Raw genomic sequence first — 15,396 nt, 5'->3', positions numbered from 1 at the left:
GAAGCAGATCTTCTTTTATATCCTGGCTCCGCTTCTTAGCAGCTGTGGGAGTCGAGCAAGTTAGTTAGTTTCTCTGAGTTTATAAAGAAAATTAAATGAGATAACATATTTGAAGCACTTAGCACCATGCCAGACATACAGAAAGCACTAAAAAAAAAAAAAAAAATGTTAGCTGCTATGATCACCATTTTGTACAAGGGAAAGGAGAAAGAATGGGTCCTAAAGAACTTCAACGAGTTAGTACAGCATTTACCAGTTTAAAGGGCCCTTTCAGACTCTGGCATTTTGCTTCCAAGGCACACACAGTTTAGATAAATTTTGTGTGGTTTCAGCCAGAAACAGAATAGTCCTCAACCTGACTGATCATCTGAACTCCCTGTGGAGCTTTTACACTGCCCTGCCTGGACCTTCAGAGCAATCATCTTCAGTGGTGGGCCCTGGGCATCTATAACTTAAAATTTTCCATAGGCGATGCTGCAAAAACAGTTACTGGAAATTAAAAGGTATCATAACTAAAGCTAACACATACTGAGTATCTGTGCCCGACACTATGCTGACTTCTTTATGTTGCTTCCTTTACTTCTCACAGCAACCCGTGAGGCAGCTACTATCAGTTTCTTGGTTTTACATACGAGGAAACTGAGGCAGAGAGCCTCAATAACTCAGCCAAGTTCGCATGGCAGAGAAGGGATTGAGGACCTGAGCCCAGGGTTGAGCTACTAATTGCAATTAACTAATGCATTCATTTATTCATTCACCCCAAATTTATTATGTGTGACCAGATAATAGGTTGAGAGCCAGAGAATATAAAAATGAATAAAAATCTCCATCCTCATCCTCAAGAAGTTCATGGCTTTTGTGTGTGTGTTCACATTGAACAAAGGACAGATTGTCTCATTTTGAAAGATGATGTCATGTGTCTGTGTTTGAGAGGCTTGAAAGATTGTTTATGACTTCCAGCCTCTTCCTCTCAGGGACCATTTACAGAATCCACCCCCGCGGGCACACCAGCCTCCCAGACTGTGAAGACTAGGCGCGTCTGGGGGTCGCCTGCACCAGCGTTTCCCCCGCAAGAAGGACTCTAGTGCAGCCTTGCAGTCCGTGTTAGCAACCTCAGGGTTGTCCTCAGCTGTTCTCGCTCAGTTGTATCACTCGCTGCAGTTCAGCCCGATAGCCATCCACTCGTCTTGGTAGGTCCATCAATCAAACTACCCGGGAAGGAGATCTATCGCAGCGGACCTGTGAGACGGCCTCTCTTCCAGGGATAAAACCTGTCACTTACACCTAAAGTGAAGACTGTTACGAAATTTCCCAGAAAAGTACAGAGAAAAGACGGGAGACCTGCTTTCTAGAATCGTGAAACATTAGGGCTGGGTAAATCCCTGGACATAATGTAAGGCTGCTCAGGAAACTGAGCTCCAGGGTCTCAAACCTGCCTGGGACTGGGCTCCTGGCTCAATGCGCGACCGCTCACTGCCTCCTAGAGTCAGGGCCCGGCACTGTTTGAAAAAGACCGTATTCAAGTGCAGCGATCATCACTTTGGAGCAGGCAAATGATCCAACCTGGAGTCGGCCTGGGAGGACACCACCCTCGGGGCTGGGGTGGGGTCACCACGGGCAGCCACCTTGTTGTTCTCGCCCGTCGGCGGGGGAAGAGAGAGGGTTTGGGGTGAGCCGCCATTCCCCGGACCAGTATTCAGAACGCACAGGGAGAGGAGGTAGCGGAACCTTTGTCCTCCGCCTCACTCTCGTTTCCACCCGGACTCAGTTGGCGTCGGACGCAATTGCGGAGGCCTAGAAACATGGAGGCGGCGGGTGCTGGGGCTGGACAGCCGTCCTCTCTGGAGGCTCCGGAATCTACAGACGATCGGCTTTTCCTGATTAAAGGTGTGGTGTGGTGTGGTGAGGTGCTGGTGCCCGGGCGAGCTCACCCTGGGCCTGCGCCGAAGCCTCCATTTCCACACACACCCGGCCCTGGGAGACCTTCCCTTGGGCTGCCGCTGAGTTTAGCCGGTGGGGACGGGGATCAGGGGTCGTGCCCATTGGAATCTCCCCTGGGCTTGGGGCTGGTCCCTCGAGATGTCGTGTGTGCTGCATTTCCCCCATCACTCTGCAGTTTCTCTCGTGCCGCCCCCTTTCGAACTCCCACTATCTCGTCCCCCCCCCCCCGCCCCCCCGGAGAAAAACTTCATGGCACCATCCGGGTGAAGAGGGTAAGGGACCCTGCGACGATTCTCACCACTTGGGAACGGATACCTCAGGATGACCGCAAGCACCAGAGGTTTCACATTGCTATTGTTTATGTTTTGCAAGAGCTGCCTAGTTAGGTTTCTCAAATTTCAGAAGGGACTTAAAATGTAATTTATTTTTTATAGTTTTTAAAATTATTATAATAATTTTAAAGAGAGAGTGCACCAGCGGGGGACAGTGGCAGAAGGAGAGAGAGAATCTTAAGCAGACTCCAGGCTTAATTCAGAGCCTATTGTGGGTCCCAATCCCAGGACCTTGGGATCATGACCTGAGCCAAAATCAGGTCCCAGGCTGAACCCACTAAGTCACCCAGGCACCTCTAAAATGTAATTTAAAGGAGCGCCTAAAATGTATTTTAAAGGAGTGCCTGGGTGGCTCAGTGGGTTAAGCCACCAACTTTTGGTTTCAGCTTAGGTCATGATCCCAGGGTAGTGAGATCCAGCCCCTCCTTGGGTACACTGAGCACAGAGCCTGTTCATAATCTCTCTCTTAAAAAAAAAAAAAAAAAAAAAAAGGTCTGAAACTTATTTGTGTATGTCCTCTTAACTTAAGGTGTTTTTTTTTTTCCTCCCTTTAATCCCTCTCACCCTCCATGCCCTACCCCCAAAACTCTTGGCAGGTGGAGTTTTCCTTGGTACTGTTGCTGCAGCAGGAATGGTAGCCGGATTTGTTACAACATTATCATTGGCTAAAAAGAAAAGCCCTGAATGGTTCAATAAGGTTTGTGACAAGGAAATCCATTAATAGCAGTGTTACTGCTTACAGATAGCTGGTAGCCAGTGTGCACAGGGGAAGTGAAAAAAATGTTGGTGGCCTTTCATATTGTTTTAAGAAGTAAACCTGTGTCCACCTATAGATTCAAGAAGTGTACAAATTAGTGGTCTTTATTTTCATTAAAGTTTTTTTCATGTTTATTTTTGAGAGAGCAAGAGCAAAGCAGGGAAGGGGCAGAGAGAGAGGGAGACAGAGAATCTGAAGCCAACTCCAGGCTCCGAGCTGTCAGCACAGAGCCTGGTGTGGGGCTCAAACTCACAAATCAGGAGATCAAGACCTGAACCGAAGTCCAAGGCTTAACCAACTGAGCCACCCAGGCACCCCTATATCCATTTAAAAAAATGTATTTAATTATGTGCTTTCTTAAATTTTAGCAGAAGGAGACTAAATCTGGATAATTCCCTATGAGTTGTTAGAGGCTCCGGTATTTTATGTGCCACTAAGAAAAAAAAAAAGTAATGCCATTATTAACTCTTGACATAATACTGATCGCCAGAGGCATTTCGTTTTATTTTTTAAAGTAAACTTTACACCCAACGTGGGGCTTGAACTCATGACCCTAAGATCAAGACTCACATGTTCTACTGACTGAGCCAGCCAGGCACCAGAGGCATTTCTGTTTCAAAAATGTTAAATTGTTGAAGTAAAGTGCGTCTTGTCATCAATGAAAAACATAGGTCAGCTTCTTGAACCCAGAGACCACACATGCGTGTGCACTGCGGCAGCCCTGCTCCCCAGAAAAGGGCCTGACACACAGGTGCTCAATAAGTTTTGGTTGAAAGACCATAACCTACTTATGGCAGAAAATTCTTACTCCATGAGCAAGATTGAGTAATCACTCATGTGGACATATCTACCTCATTTCCCCAGTTGGTGAGGATTTTTCTTTACGTTGAGTTGTTACTTGTTGGCGTGTGTTGTCCTGTCTCTGCCCTCTCCATCCCATATGGTGTATTTATCCATTACTTTATTGCTTCAACAAGTGTTAACTTGGGGATCTTTTATGTGTCAGGCATTGTGCTTGCTAGGAGCCGGAGATACAGAGATGAGCAAAATATCTGCCCTTCAGGAAGCTAGCATCTGGTGCAGGAGACATATTAAACAAGTATTTACACAGTTAACTGTATAATTACAACTTGAAGAGCAGTGTTACGTGAAAATCATAAACCAGTCGAGTTCTCTTTCCACTTCAAGCTGCGGTCCATAGAAACTCTTTGGGAGATCTGTAACATCAAAACTGTTTTCATAATAACTCAGACATTTGTACTAATGGTATGGAAGCAGTCGGGGGTAAAGCTGCTGGTGCCTTGGTGTAATCAAGGCAGTGGCTCCAAACTACTAGCAGTCACTGTGTCTTTAATTACGATGCACCTGTAGTTTTAAAAAAAAAAGCCATAATTGCATAAGACTGCCCTTGTTAAAGCAGTAAAAATATTAATTTTATTAAATCTTAACCCTTGAATGTACCTCTGTAATATTCCATGTGAAGGAATGGGCGGTAGGCGTAAAGCACTTCTGCTTTATACCAAAGAAAGATGTGTTTCTCCAGGAAAAGCAATTGTGTGATTAAGTTGCATGCTGAACTAGCTGCTTTTTTTTCCCATGTAATATCATTTTCGTTTGAAAGAGCAACTGACACACTATAGTTACTCAGAAGTGGGTATTTGGCAGACATTTCCTTCAAAATGAACAAAATGAGCCTGTGTCTCTTCAGGCAAGCACTGTTGGTGTTTGTTGTCAGTGGTAAACTTCGAGCTTGCAAGTGAAAAGTAGATTTTAGGAAACTTGTATCTGCCATTCTGATCTTGATAGGTGCTCAGTACTTAAAGGCTTTTCTGGTGAGATTGGTGGTAATATTAATGATGTGAAATTTTAAATATTTAATAAGAGGTGTCAACATTGGGGAGATCTGCATAACTTGGTTAATCAATATTTTCTGAACGATCATAATGCATGGATGAAAGGCCCATTTGAAGTACAGAATAGACTAATGGATTTTAATGTAGCAAAGTAGAAAAATTCATCAGCGTGACTTCAGATTCCAAAGTGCAACTATCTGTGAAGTTTGGGTGTAGCATCAGAAAAGAAAGGCTATTAAAATACTCGTCCCTGGGGCACCTGGGTGGCTTAGTCGGTTAAGCCTCAGAGTCTTGATCTCAGCTTAGGTCATGATCTCACAGTTCCTGAGATCAAGCCCTGCGTCGGGCTCTGAGCTGACAGCCTGCAGCCTGCTTGGGATTCTCTCTCTCTCTCTCTCTCTCTCTCTGCCCCTCCCCTGCTCAAAACAAACAAACAAACATTAAAAAAAAATACTTGTCCCTTTTCTAACCACATACCTCTGTAAGGCTGGATTTTATTCAGATACTTGAAAAACATATTGCAACAGATTGAATACAGAAGCATTTATGAAAATTCATCTGTCTTTTATTAAGCCAGATTTCTAAAAGCTTAAGAAAAATGTAAAACATTGCCTCCTTGCACTAAATTCTTCCGTAAGATAGTTGTTTATATTAAATAGGTTTACATTAATCTATATTGGCTTTATTTTTAAATGAAGTAATATATAAAACTTAAGAATTTCTTAGTTTTAATTTCTAATATATTTAATATTAATAGATATAATCCACATAATCAGAAATCTTTGGGATCCAACCATAAATGGATCCTGAAACCAGAAAGTTTGAGAACCACTGGCCTTGATATTAAATATGTTGTGTACAGCTCCACCTCCCCTCTGGGGAAGCATTTGAATTAGAGTATTACCATTGATCCAGACTCTGAGAGGTAAAGGTTTGTAAAGGAGCTCAGAGGTTCTGAAGCAGTTAATACACTTACACTGAGCAAGCACACATTTAAGGATACCACTCAGGCAGTGTACTTCAGAGTCCCTGCGTGGCAGTTTTCTCTGACATTAATAGTGATAATGATACCTAACATTTGATGCTTACCATGTGCTAGCTGCTACTGTAAGGGTTGGGTTCACTTAACCCCCATCTCAACCCTGTGAGGTACCGTTACTGTATTGACCCCATTAAACTGTGGCACACATGGATTAAACAGCTTGCTCACCATGGCGATGTCTCCATCTTTGACTATTTTTGGAGAAGAAATTATTTGTAGCCACTTTTTATTTAAATAATCTTCTGCCCGGAATCTAGCTATTATTTATAATACAGATTCAGATTGCAACTCAGAACTTGAAAATGACCAGCTTTTAGTTGGGGACTGCCTACACTGCTATTATTTCAGGAGGATGATCATCATTTCTTTAAAATCTTAATTTCATTGTCTTAGCTGAGTCCCATGCTAGAAAACTTGGAGTTGAAAGGCAGTAGTAAGTGATGAGTGAGCATTTTTCTTTGTCCTTTGTTGAATCAACAGAGAAAGGTATAAGCTAAGGTGGCTTAAAAAAAAAATACATGTACATATGTAATACATATATAATTTCTGTCCTTCCCAGGGAAATAAGGAACTTTTAAGTTTTCTAAAATAAAACTTAGGCACCTAAATTGACCTTGGTTTAATAATATTTGGTTAATGGTGCTGCTTCTGGATGAAAATTCAGGCCAATTAGAAGTTAGTGAATTTATATGAGCTGTGTAGTATCCAGAAAAACGCTCTGAAACTATAGCATCATGAGAAAAGGGATAAGAGAGTTGTTTTATCATAGAAAATGGCTAAAGAAAAATCTCTTGAAAAATCTGGTTGGGTCTCATATCTACAAAAAAGTGGTAAGTCAGCAAATATTGAGTATCTACTGGGTCAAGGCATGGAGATCCAGATAAACCAAGCGTTTCTATGTGCTACCAGTAACATTCACAGTCACAACACCTGTGCTAAAATCCTTTATTCAACAGGTTGAGCAATATAAAGAAAATTATTATAAAAAAGAAAGTCTGGAGTAAATGGAAATACATTTTTAGAAGAAGACAACGTAAATTTTCTATCTCATCACATTAGCCAATCAGTTTGATGACATTCTAATGGACTTGGAGGAATCTTGACAGAATGTTATAGGGTTTTTCTGGAAGAATTATAGTAAAGATAGCAAAGAAGTTTTGGGGGGAAAACCCAGCAATCAGTGCCTTCAGTGATGGGGTGGTTATTCCCTTTTGAAGGTGTGTTGCGTTCTTACTCATCTCTAGTCACATTTGTATGCTGATAGTCTGAAAGTTGTTCTATTATTATGATTATAGATTTTTACCTTAATATTATACCTTGAAACCCAAGAAGAGAGTCATTGTTTATTTTCTCATTTCTCATTAATAGCTGCCATAATCTAAATTTCTACCGTGTGCCCGTATTTTGCATATATATTTAAAAGTCTTTGCAATGATTTAGATTTAGCTCTTTCAGGAACCCCTCCTTAAAACTTCCTCTAACTGCAGCAATAGACTAGGTGCCCTCCTCAGGGACCATGTATAGTTCTGTTGCACATTACATTTAGATCATAATTTTATGAGTCTGTGTCCTCCCCCCCATTGATTGAAATCTTTAATCAGAAAGAAGTTACTCTATTTACTTTTTTCTCTTCAGTATCTAGCAAAGCTCCTGGTAATTCCTTGCATATTCAAATATCTGTCAGAGAAGTTGTGACCTAAGTCCTGCAGTTATTAAGTAGCAAAGCTGGTATTTGAACTTGGGTTGGTCCGGCTTCCCAATATTATGATAGAATTCAGAGAGTCAAGAATTTCACACTCCCCAAATAATTACTCTTTCTGAACTGATGATTTTTTCCTTTCTGTCTTCATCGCAGGGAAGTATGGCCACGGCTGCCTTACCGGAGAGCGGGTCTATCCTTGCCTTGCGAGCCTTGGGTTGGGGCTCACTTTATGCGTGGTGTGGGGTTGGTGTGATCAGCTTCGCAGTCTGGAAAGCTTTAGGAGTACACAGTGTAAGTAACTACGATCCTATAATTGATATCTGGAATGTTTATTCTACTTTCTGTGGTCTAAATCTGCCTGATTTTCAAGAACTGTGTGTGTAACCTATACCCCAAGCTAAAAAGCTATATATTAGGAATGATTGGCTTTTTTTTTAAACTACTGGTAGGAAGTTCTGTGGACCAGGCTCTTTGTGACAGGTGAGAATCGATGGTGGTTTGGAATGGGTGGCAGCAGTGGAGTTGACGAAAAGAGGTTCTAGGTATATTTTGAAAGTAGAGTCAGCAAGGATTTGTTATACATCGGATGTGAGCGGTGAGGGAAAAAAATGACTTCAGGGATCTCCAAGGCTTTTGGCCTGAGCAGCTGGAAGATGGACGAGGACCAGTGTGAGAGGAGCAGGTGCTTGGGGATAATGTCAGGAGCTCAGTCCGTGGCCTGTGAGTTTGAAGTGCCTATTAGATGGCTAAGTGGAGAGTCAAGCAAGCAGTTAGATGTAGAAGTTTCGAACACAGAGGAGAGGTACGAGGTGAAGATGTAAACTTGAGACTCTTCGATATTTAAAGGTAGTATTTAAAGGCAGGAGATGGGGCGCCTGGGTGGCTCAGTCGGTTAAGCGTCCGACTTCGGCTCAGGTCACGATCTCGCGGTATGTGAGTTCGAGCCCCGCGTCGGGCTCTGTGCTGACGGCTCAGAGCCTGGAGTCTGCTTCGGATTCTGTGTCTCCCTCTCTCTCTGACCCTCCCCCGCTCATGCTGTCTCTCTCTGTCTCAAAAATAAATAAACGTTAAAAAAATAAATAAATAAAGGCAGGAGATCGGGTGAGTTCACCAAGGCAGTGAACGCAGGGAGAAAAGAGGTCGGAGGAAGGAGCTCTTGGGCACTCCCAAGGTGTAGACGCTAGGGAATATGGAGGAAATTAGCAAAGGAGTCCTCTCTACCAAAGAGCAAAACCAGGGAGAACCGGGAGAATGGTGACTTGGACACGGGTGAAGAAGGTGTACACTGGGGATAAGTCGTGTGAGATGACACTGTTAGTTTGCCAAGTGAGCAGTGTGGCAGTCCTTGGTGGGTAAAACTTCAGTGGGGTGGTACAAAAAAGAATGGAGGAGAGAGATTGGAGGCAGTACATATAAGCACATCTTGAGTTCTGCCATAACGAGAAAGAAAGAAATGGGGTCATAGCTAGAAGGGGCCTGAGATCAAGAGAGGGTTTTTGTTTGTTTGTTTGTTTTTTAAGTTGGGAGAATTAACAGCATGTGTGCGTGCTGATGGGAGTGATTCAGTAGAGGGGGAAATTGCAAGGGAGGGGGAATGATAGGTATTATTATTATTAAAAACATTATTATATTTTTCACATTTGGTTTAATCATAACTAAACATCAGCATTATTGTACTTTTCACTCAGAGTATTCTGACGAATAGATGTTGCTTTTCTCCTAGTCTGACACTTATTTTTAAAGTCACTTTGCTGGCTAGTAACTGTTTATGACAATAAAGTCAGGTTTACTTGGAAAAGTTAGAAGAGCCGTGACTGAAGATTTTTTTTTTCTAAGATTTAATTTAAATTCAAGTTAGTTAACATATAGTGTACTAGTGGTTTCAGGAGTGGAATTTAGCGATTCATCACTTATATGTAACACCCAGTGCTCATCAGAACGAGTGCCCTCCTTAATGCCCATCACCCATTTAGCCCCCACCAACCTCCCCATGATTGAAGATTTTTGATGTTTTTTGTTGTGTCCTCAGTTTTGCTTTTGACCAATGTAAAATCTCTTCTTCCATTGCAGATATTGTGCCAGACATTTTAGACCTAGCAGATTACTTAATCTTCACAATAATTATGAAGCAGGTATTAATATCCCCCATTTTATAAACGAGGAAATTGGGACTCAGAGAGGTTAAGTCATTTTTCCAAGATCACACAGCTTATAATTGACAGAGTCAAGATTTGGATCCAAGTCTGATAGTCTTTAAAACCTAGATTTTTTTTCCCCCAATGTTACCTCCCTTACCTAAGATGGGAAATCAAGGAGTAGCTGGAAGGGGCCGGGATGAGGGGAAGGAGGTGGTTAATTTGGTTTTGATTATGATGTGATCCACACCCACACATTCTTAGTAACTTGACAGGTTTTACTGGGTATCTTCAATGTGGGTCTCATCTCCCAACATTGTAATTAACATCAGTCTGGTATAGGACCGGCCATTTTCTCATAAAAAGGAAGACCTCCTTTTAGCCTTCATCTTCAGTAGAAAAGTCTTTAGGATATAATGGTAAAACAGTATTCATATGTATATATAATATGAGAGCAATTATTGAAAACAAGTGGAAAAAACAGAGAAAATACGTCTGGCAGAAATTTGAAGTTTTTGGGGTGCCTGGGTGGCTTGGTCCGTTAAACCTCTGACTTTGGCTCAGGTCATGACCTCGCTATTCGTGAGTTCGAGCTTCGTATCAGGGTCTGCCAAGACAGTGCAGAGCCTGCTTCACATCCCCTGTCCCCATCTCTCTCTGCCTCTCAACTTGCACTCCCTCAAAAATAAATATACATTAAAAACATTTTTTTAAAAAGAAATAATGTGGGTGAAATATAGGTGTGGGGGTGAATTTTTATTTTACTTTTCTGTGCTTCTTAAATGTGTATTTTCACAATAGAACCCTTTTGAAACAATAGTGCTAGATGTTATTTTTACTAATTTATGCTAAAAATGAAGCACAGCTGCCTAGGAGTTCACAAAACCCCTTCAACTATGTAAGAAATCTACTTGGGGGCATGAAATACTTAATTAAGCTTTTAGTTTCTATAAAAATGATGGTCTGTTAGCACTTTATATTGACTTCATGGAAATGATTGGTGATGTTTCCAGAACTTAGTAATGTAGGTCATAAACTGAGTAATAAAGTTTTAAGATATTTGAAAATATGAATAGTCTTTAAATTAGAAGAGTCATAATAAATCAATCCAAATTTCCATAGACCAACAAAACTAAGTTATTTAAGTTAAGTTAAATGCTCAAGAACTTGGGCTTTATGGGCTTTATGGTGCTATTCTAGCTTCTAGAATGTGAGCTTCTTTGTTTTATGGCACCAATAGGAGGATTATTGCCTAGATAAAATAGTTGAGCAAGAAAAATTATTTTCTGATTGGCACTACTGAATACAATGATACTTGGAATCTTTTTATATATTCATGTCTTTAACTAAAAAGTGGGAATATAAATCTACTCTTTCCCTACCTGTAGTTCATTAGGAATATCAGTTTGATCTCCACATCTGAGAAGTCTCCCAGAAAAATGATTCACTGACAGCTTTTCAAGAGCACACCTTTTAATAGCAGTAGTGTTTGTTAATTTGTTCATTCAAAAGACATTTGTGGGCCTACCCTGATCCAGGCACTGTGCCAAGACAGGACTCCCCAGTAGACCGTTATTATGGAAGACTTAGTTTTTAAGACTCTCTAAGCAAATTCTTATTATATGACCCACTCTGAAGCTTGTGGAAAGCAATATGGTATATTTCAGTTCTGCATCTAGAGAATTGTGTGGTTGCCCTGAGTCCAGTGTGGAACTTTTATCACTATTTACTGCCTCACATTTGGAAATGTCATCTTTCTCTGACTAAAAACAATCTTAGAAAATGCTGAACAGAAATGGCCCAAGTGTGTGTACTCAATAAATAGTTGATATGACCATTCTAGATAAATTCAGGTAAATCAAAATCAATTCCAGTGTCAAATAATTGTTGGTAGCTACCCTGGACTGTATTAAATTCCCAATATAAACCCAGTTTAAAAAAAAAAAAAAAAGGGTGCCATCTAATGGCTGAAGGAGAGCAGTTTACATTCCCTGTTTTAATTCACAGCTACATCTGCTGGCCTAAAAGAGAACACGTTGAAATGCTCGAAGCTAAGGTCTTCAGTTTCTTAGAAGTATTTTGGATTTACTCTTTGTGTATTCATAATTATTATGGAATTTCATTTCACATAGAACATGTACAAAACATCGGATATGAATTTGTATTTTGCACGATGGTGTATCATTTAATTAGAGATTCAAATAAAGGAGAGCTAGTGGAGGCTATCTTGTTGTCAGCATACTGAAACAGGGTAAGTGTGCTCAGGATGTAAGAGGGGACCCTCCCTGCCTTCGTGGAGGAACCAGTTCACCTTCCGCCTGGGATCAGCTCACCAGTTCCAGCCTGCTGAGCAGTGTTGTGGGCCAGCAAGCAAGGCCCGATTGCTCAGTATGAATTCATCAATTACTTTAAATTACAGTATTTTATCATCTGATTATGACTGAGGCAGCATTAATTTTATCACAGTAACTTAATTGTGAAGAGAATGAGCATTTACCATGAGTTTGTGGTCCCCTGATGCAGCTACGCAAACGATCCTGGGAGACTGCCGTGTTCGGGCCAAGTTCACACCGTGGAGGTCTGATTAGATTGTTTTTATTAGGGGCAGATATTTTAGGTTTAGAGAATAGTTGAAATAAAAGCTTGTCAGTAAGTAAATAAGGATTTCTAGGGGTACCAAATAGTAATTCTCCAGTTATCAAAAGAAAAAAACATGCCATTTACAATTATTTACATGTTAACTTAAGCACAAAGACTTAACTTTTCTACCTTTTCTTTTTAAGTATTGATACTTGAAAGGATTTCTGAAAAGGTTGAGCATACTTATGGTTAGACATTTTGCCTTTTTTTTCCTCCCCTTAGAAGGAAAAGGAAGGAAGGAAAAATGTTGGATGCATAAATAATTCCTAATTGATATGACCGGGAGCGTTAGGCCTTTTTTTTATGCCTATGGACTCGTGTTCAACATTTGTTGGAGGTGAAGTTGTCTTAGAGTGCTGATCAGAATCACCGTTGCTAACATTTACTGTGCCTTGTATTTACTATATTCATGATACCTGGTGTAGTTAGAATTTAGGGATAATTTACACTTGTTGCCCTCAGAGGACCTAAAACCTCAACAGTAATAAAGCCATGAATGAAAACATTTTTAGTTATTGTGAAATACTTTAAATTGTCCAGAAATTTAAATTTAAAAATTTACTTGTAAATAAAGGGAACTTTTAGTTTTGTTTGTTTTTTTTACCATGGGATACTGTTTTTATTTACATATATTGCTTATTTTTTTAAGTTTATTTATTTATTTTGAGAGAGAGAGAGAGTATGTGAGCTCAAGTGGGGGAGGGACAGAGAACAAGGGAAAGAGAGAGAATCCCAAGCAGACTCTGCATCTTCATCAGCACAGAGCCTGACGCAGGGCTCGAACTCACGAACTGCGAGATCATGACCCGAGCTGAAGTCAGACGCTTAACCGACTGGGCCACCTAAGCACCCCTTACATATATTACTTATTTAAAATTTTTTTAAATATTTATTTTTCAGAGACAGAAACAGAATGCAAGCAGGGGAGGGGCAGAGAGAGAGGGAGACGCAGAATCAGAAGCAGGCTTCAGGCTCTGAACTGTCAGCACAGAGCCTGATGCAGGGCTTGGACTCATGAACCATGAGATCATGACCTGACCTGACCTGAAGTCACTTAATCGACTGAGCCACCCAGGCGTCCCTATATTGCTTAAAGAAAAACATGTTTAGGACCTATCTTAAAACAAAGACGGCTTTGTTTTTTTGTAAAATTATGTACTCATTGTAAAAAAAAACTGTAGAAAAATACAAAAGAGGAAACAAAACTCACCAGAAATCTCACTGAGTTGTAATCACTTACTAAAATAAAAACATCCCTTCAGACTTTCTAGAAACATATTCATATAATTATATATAAATGTTGTTTTACTGTACTATTCTGGAACCTTTTTCACTGAATAGCCACAAGAACATCTTTGCACAGTAGAGTCTATAAATCTCCATCATTTTTAATGGCTACATGGTGCTCCATTATATTATAATTACTTAATCAGTCTCCTGCCAATAGCATTTAGATTGTAATTTTTCACTGTTTAAACACCATAGTGAACCTCTGCAGGCATGCATCTTTTTGTACTTTTCTTGGTCAGGAAATTTGTCCTAAACACAGATGATGTTATTGTTAAATCCAAGTGCATTTTTAAAATGTTTTTGATACCTATTGCTAAGTGCTCAGTTTATACATTTAGAAGATATTGACAATGCATACAGGTTTCCTAGCACCCTTGCCATTAGTGGCTTCTATTACTTTGAAATGTTTGCCAATCTGATAGACGGGAAATAATCTCTTTCTTTCTTTACTGCATCTCTTTGAAGTCCCTGTCGCTATAAAGGCTTTTATGCAAATAACCTGTGATTGGAGTTTTAACATATCTCTCCAGCCCCAGTGTTGCTTCCTCATCTGCTGATAATAGGTTGGTTCTTTCTCAAGAGCCAGGCTTTCTTTTCCTTGAAAACAAAAAGTAAAATATGTAAATAAAACACATTTTAAATATTTCTCTAAAAATTGGCATTCAACTTTGCTATTCTAAGAAAGATTCTTTAAGGGAAGTAATATTATCTCCTTCCTCTAGGACAATATTGGATTCATTCTAATAAAATGTATTTTCTCCAGCTCTTTTTTGTAGCTGCTGCTAAGTATACTTTTTATGTTAATATTTAGGCTCATTTCTTAATGTCCTTGTGACCAGCTTTAAGGGCTTTTGCTAATTACAGTCAAATCTCTTTCTTTTGACTTTTTGCTAATTTCAACATCTGCTATATCTTATATTAAATATTTTTATGCCTACACCGTTTTTAAGTTACTCATTTCAAATGAAGCAACATTGTGAATGCTAGAACTGCATATGTAAATAAAACTATGGAAAAGCTTAGAAGTTTTTAACTTCTAAGATATCTAAGAAGAAAATAGACTGTGCTTTGTACTTCTCATTGGTTTGGTCAAAGATTAAAAACAAATCCGTCTCTTGGCAAATTGTTTAATGGTAGCCACTTCTGAGGAATCTGCAGGGCAAATCTGAAAAGTGACTGAAATATGTCCCTTCTGCGTCCTGGCCTAATCTAATTTCAGAGCCACCAGCTTCTGTCCCCAGGAAGCGGACTTCACTTCCTTATTCTGATTACCATAATGTCAGCTGACCCAGCCTCACGTCAACTTCCTGATAGTACTTACTAGAACACCCGGAACACAGAGTCATCGTGATCTTGCACAGATAGTTCCGTCTGTCAGGCTCAGGGCCTTCAAATGGCATAAGCATTGAGGAATATATTCCAGGAATCATTTTCAAATTAATTGGAAGTGGCACTGTGCATCACTTAAATCTAGGTCTGAGGTGACAAGAACATCTCCGTAACCCTTATTTCCCATTCACTGCAGCTCTAATGGGCTTGGCATCCGGTGGTAAGAGGCACTCAGTGTGATGTGGAGGAGCAATTTGGTGACAGAGACCGAATCACAGGGACTTGCTCGGTCTAAAATGGGAGATAACAGCTAGTGTCTTTTTTTTGTTTTTGGTTGGTTTTTTTTTTTTTTTTTTTTTTTGCCTAAGCCAAGGG

General features: G+C 40.3%; 1 protein-coding gene across 4 annotated transcripts in view; it reads left to right on the top strand.

Annotated features, from left to right (window-relative positions):
- The first annotated feature begins 1,576 nt into the window (after positions 1 to 1,576).
- TMEM242 (transmembrane protein 242) overlaps positions 1,577 to 15,396 on the top strand; it is a 29,486-nt gene continuing 15,666 nt past the window's right edge. The window contains exons 1-4 of one of the 4 annotated variants that reach the window (XM_049653150.1): positions 1,577 to 1,887; positions 2,870 to 2,970; positions 7,781 to 7,918; positions 13,303 to 15,382. In XM_049653150.1, coding sequence (XP_049509107.1) covers positions 1,803 to 1,887; positions 2,870 to 2,970; positions 7,781 to 7,918; positions 13,303 to 13,380 — 402 coding nt within the window. In that variant the 5' untranslated portion in view covers positions 1,577 to 1,802 and the 3' untranslated portion in view covers positions 13,381 to 15,382. Of the gene's footprint in view, positions 1,888 to 2,869; positions 2,971 to 7,780; positions 7,919 to 9,697; positions 11,167 to 13,302; positions 15,383 to 15,396 lie in introns of those variants that run through there. The other 3 variants (XM_049653153.1, XM_049653151.1, XM_049653149.1) reach the window with 3 other exon arrangements.

Source organism: Panthera uncia (genome assembly GCF_023721935.1).
Source record: "Panthera uncia isolate 11264 chromosome B2 unlocalized genomic scaffold, Puncia_PCG_1.0 HiC_scaffold_24, whole genome shotgun sequence".
Classification (NCBI taxonomy): Eukaryota; Metazoa; Chordata; class Mammalia; order Carnivora; family Felidae; genus Panthera; species Panthera uncia.
Note: the sequence above shows the minus strand (reverse complement) of the source record. Positions and strands in the feature narration are given on the sequence as shown.